Raw genomic sequence first — 4655 nt, 5'->3', positions numbered from 1 at the left:
GTGCATTTAGCTGAACAAATTAATGATCTTGTTGTGTAATAGAGTTATTTACATCTTTTCATATGCAATTATTTCAACGCTTTCGTCAAACGTATTAGAATGATGATACATAAAATAATATGAAATATTGTATGTTGTGAGTGAAAGTCTATTGCCAAATTTCTAAGAAAACTAAAATTTCTGTTAGCTTTTTTTCGTAGTTCATACTTTTATTATAAAATAAACTTACTTGCTCAAAAACCTTTTAAGATCAACAACATTTTTTGCACTCACCACTTACAGTTCAACGGTAGCAATCTTATCGATACTGATTACATATTATACATACAAATAAATACATAACTCAAAATCACACTAGTAAGCCTCAAAGCTTGAATATAACACAACGCGTTTCAGATGGATTTAATACTAACTTGAAATACAGGTGGGATTCAAAATAACCATTTTATACTTTGATAGTGTGACTTAATTTTACTTCTCTACACATAATGCTTTTCACATTTTGAATTGCATATTGCATTCAGTAATTAACTATGTTAATACCTTTTACCGTTAAAGGAACACTTAAAGGAGTAATAGTTAAGCCAAGACTGCTTTAGGTTTACATTTAATTATGAAGGCATTGAACTTGAAGCATTTAAGATATCACTAACATAAAATGAAACATAAGTTGAAACATAAGAAACATAAGACATCATAAAACATAAGACTTTTATCAAGTAGAATATTAATGTAAGTTTTCATTTTAAAATATGTTAAGTCATATGTAAAAAGACTGTTGTTCGATTTATCTTAAATATATTTTTTTATTTTGTATTATTATTCTTTCGATATTCATATAGATTATTTCAAATGAAGAGTAGTTTCTTCCTAATGTAATGATTCATTAGTTGACGAAATTAAGCCCCTTACTTCCTACAAAAGTAATATTAAGTAAATATTTCAAATAAACTGCTTACGATGAATTAGACTATAGTTATTTAATTAGCTATAAACGTTCATTGGGACCTTGGAAGGCTAATTATATTATTTTAATAGCGTAAATTTGCCGTTTTTCATTTAATTTTAGAGCTTTCCAGCATTTAGTTAGATTTTGTCATAACTATTGCTAACATTCTTTGTATCATCCAGATTATGAAGAATCACTACAAGGCACAGGCAATAATCTTCAAGGTAAACTCAAGGTCAAAAGAAGATTGATCGGAGGACAAAACTAAAATAAATTCACTCAAGGATTGAAAAAAGCTGAAACTGAAAGATGGAGGAAGACCAAGAAACAAAAGAGGGAGTAGTGAAGATAATAAGACCCGAAGGTGAATTAGAAGAGTCAACCGAGTTTTTGGTTAGTGAGGAGTTTGATCACTTGGTAAAAAAGTTGCACCCTGAAAAAACATTACCCCCCTCTTTAGTTACTCGCGAGAAATGGGGCGCTGTGCCCCCAAAATATAGAGAACCCCTTTGTACCCCCGCCAAATTTGTGTATATAATGGACACCAGGTCGGAATTCTGCACTTGTGAAGAGTCTTGTAGCATTGTGCTAAAGAAACTTCAGCACCACTATATGGAGGAAAAGGGTCTACCGGACATACCATGGAAGTGAGTATACAATTCGTTTGTTTTATTAAATATTACACTTTTGATTCTGTTTAGAAACTTATTGTATTCTATGCTGGCCAAAGTCTACAAGCTCGTTCCCCTTGAAATTAAAATCTATAATTATTAAACCAAACAATCATGACTACTTCAAACCCAAAGTTTTAAAGAATTGAAGGATGTGGCCAAAACTTCAAGGTCTGAGAAACTTCTCAAATATTTCTTATAGAACTACTTAATAATGAGCTAAGAGCTTGAAATGGTAAGCTCTCTCTTAGACGTAAGATTAAAGACTAAATAAGTGAAGCAACTAAATTATTTTATACCAGACGAAATTTTATAGTTTTTATTTAAAGTCTAAAAAAAAAAATGGTTATTTAAAGCTTTCTATATCTGATTGTGAATTCAAACCCCTTAATTCCGAATGTAGAAGGTAATTTGTTATGGAAACTTAACTCACCAATTATTTCAGTATTAATACCAAAAAGGGTAGGATGTTGACAGGTTTCGGTTCTAAACAAAATATATATGTGAGCTTGTGTTTTGTGTTGGCATGTACAATAAATTTTTGTTTTAGTTTGTGCGTTTACGTCTGCCACGTTTTACCTTTTCTAAAAATAAGCATAGAGAAAAGTTATATAGAGGTCTTTGTGATAAGACCCTGTTTGACAAAAATATCATGTGACATTTCTGACACGTTGTAACAACTTTTTGATAAAACTCCAGTTTAATATTGTTGCTAAAACAATGTCATTTCCCGAGATGGCCATTCGACAACATTCTTTTATATCGGAAGCCTACCTTCTAGTGTAACATTTTTGCTTACAGGTGGTCTGTAACTGTTTCAGCTTCCTGATTGGAGAGGATGGACGGGTTTATGAGGGGAGGGGGTGGGTTACAAATCCCAGCAAAGTTTTACCAGAGACGCAGGAATATGATTGCAGATCTCTAGACATCGCGTATATAGGCAACTACCAAGGTAAGTGTCATGTGTTAACAACCAACCATGCTAGACAACAATATTGGTTCATATAAATCATCCTCTTTGCTATAAACCCCCTCCTTAACCCCCTCAAGCCTTTCTTCCCCTTCCCCTTTAGCTCATGATAGTCAAATAACTCAGTTGTCAGAATTCCTTCATGAAAACCACGTCTTCGAATCCATTGATCAGCGAGAACAAAACGTGCAGCAGTATATTGATAGATTGTACATTAAACCATAGATGATTAAACCTACCAATATGGTTGACACCAAAAAATTTAAAGGGTAATTATCTGACAATCGAAGAATTAGTTTTGTTAATGAACGCTATCAGCAAGCTTACACAAATTCTCCCACCAGCCTGACATTAAGAATTAAAATTTTACCATATAAGTAGACAAATTTAAGTGGAGGGTGCAGATTAAAGGTTTTATGGAGAAAATCACAGTGATTACAATAGTTCCACTTATGAACCTTAATTTTGACAGATTTGCTGGTTGAGCCATTTTGTAGAAAGTTAAAAACAATTTAACATAATAAATATCAAACAAAATCGATAAAGTTTTTGAAAATCTGATTATCCGTATTTCTTTGGGGTTTCAGGGAAATCACTATTAAAAATGTGAATTTAAAAAAGAAATGGCTGGAGAAACCAAAGGTTAATATCCACATAACAGATGTCGTTAAAATCAGATTGCATGTGAAGTAGTATTGTACAAATCCACACACACACATCCACACGGCTAGGAGACAATTTGAAAACAATTTTTTGGGTTCGCTGAGACATTTTACTATAGTTTGGTTTTATAACTTAATGTTTCAGCTAAACTGCCGAGCCATGAGATGACCATGACGATGGACAAATTAGTAGTCATTGGACAAGAAAAGAACATCATTGATTGGGAGTATGAATACAAGTCAGAATTATTGAATGACTTTGTAGAACCACCATTGGAGAGTAAACCATAGTTCTAAAAAACGTTTCATTTTTTTCTCCTTTACTGATTTTAAAATATTGATGTTTCAGCTACTATTCCAGGAATCTCTGTATCCAACGCCACAATGAATTTTCTTGGTTTCAGCAAGCACAACAACTTCTTGACTGAAAAGTATAAAATTAAAAGCTTTCTTTTGAACGATCCCAAAGATTAGAGTATATTTCATATAGTTTGTAGTTTAATGTCCTTATAATAAATATTAGCAATTATATATTATATGTTGAAGATATAACACCTTTTTCAAGAACTGAACAAGACTAACTTACATATTCACTTATAACAAACCTCAACTATTCCACAAATACGAAATCACCTGACTAAAAAGTAGAAAAATACAAAATTACAAACATAGTAATATTCAATTTGTATCTCAATATTTATTAACAAAAGAAATTTGTATCATATACCATAGAAAATCTTTTTGGCATGTTACAAATAATCAGCGTCCATGGCTTGAAAGATTAAAAAGTTATAAAGCTTATACAGTACTTTGAAGCCTATATGGGAATTTGCGAAATATCTTGACACAGACTCTCTCTATGGTTTATTGTTAGTAATAAATCTAGTGAACTTCTAAGCTTCTACCCAAATCTAACAAGAACACTTTTGACTGTGGATTTTATGGCAGTCAAGCGAATAGGTTTATAGGGATTTAAAAGGGAACTGCTGTGTGTAATTCGTTCTATGTTGGTAAATGGAATTATAATTTAACTTTACTTTTTATGAAATAATCTAAAATACCTCCCATCATATTCTAAACCAGTGTTCCTTTTCCTAGAGGTAGGGGAGGGGATATTAGCCCCGTTTACCTTGAGAAATGGAGTAGGGATGGTTCTGAATAATAATATAAGCAAGTTTCTCGAGGGGCAAGGATTCATATTAAGAAGTAAAACTTTATAGAAATTGTCATTTGGTTTATTGTAGCCCCTCGTCCATTGACCTTTGATGAATATGTTGGATATAGGTGATCTCGTGATCAAAGGTCATAATATCAAACTAATCCCAAAGTGTAGAGTTAGTAGAGCGGAGTCATACATTTGATGATGGTTCTTTTACTTTTCTTCATGATATCCGGTCAATACC

The 4655-nt window shown here is 32.2% G+C and overlaps 1 protein-coding gene across 1 annotated transcript; it reads left to right on the top strand.

Annotated features, from left to right (window-relative positions):
* Nucleotides 1-337: 337 nt before the first annotated feature.
* On the top strand, nt 338-3543 carry LOC128984894 (peptidoglycan recognition protein 1-like). Its single transcript, XM_054404264.1, has 4 exons — nt 338-424; nt 1132-1596; nt 2442-2572; nt 3398-3543. Exons 2-4 carry the CDS (start codon nt 1259-1261, stop codon nt 3541-3543), a joined length of 615 nt encoding a protein of 204 aa, XP_054260239.1. The 5' UTR covers nt 338-424; nt 1132-1258.
* Nucleotides 3544-4655: the final 1112 nt, after the last annotated feature.

Source organism: Macrosteles quadrilineatus, unplaced genomic scaffold (assembly GCF_028750875.1).
Source record: "Macrosteles quadrilineatus isolate MER2022 unplaced genomic scaffold, UCM_ALF_1.0 Scaffold_2__2_contigs__length_208266976, whole genome shotgun sequence".
Lineage (NCBI taxonomy): Eukaryota > Metazoa > Arthropoda > Insecta > Hemiptera > Cicadellidae > Macrosteles > Macrosteles quadrilineatus.
The sequence above is the reverse complement of the archived record's forward strand: the minus strand, read 5'-3'. Positions and strand labels throughout refer to the sequence as shown.

Coding starts and splice junctions, on each gene's coding strand:
- LOC128984894 (XM_054404264.1), top strand. CDS start 1,259: ATGGAGGAAGACCAAGAAACAAAAGAGGGAGTAGTGAAGATAATAAGA. Junction 1,597..2,441: donor CTACCGGACATACCATGGAA/GTGAGTATACAA, acceptor TAACTGTTTCAG/CTTCCTGATTGGAGAGGATG. Junction 2,573..3,397: donor GTATATAGGCAACTACCAAG/GTAAGTGTCATG, acceptor TTAATGTTTCAG/CTAAACTGCCGAGCCATGAG.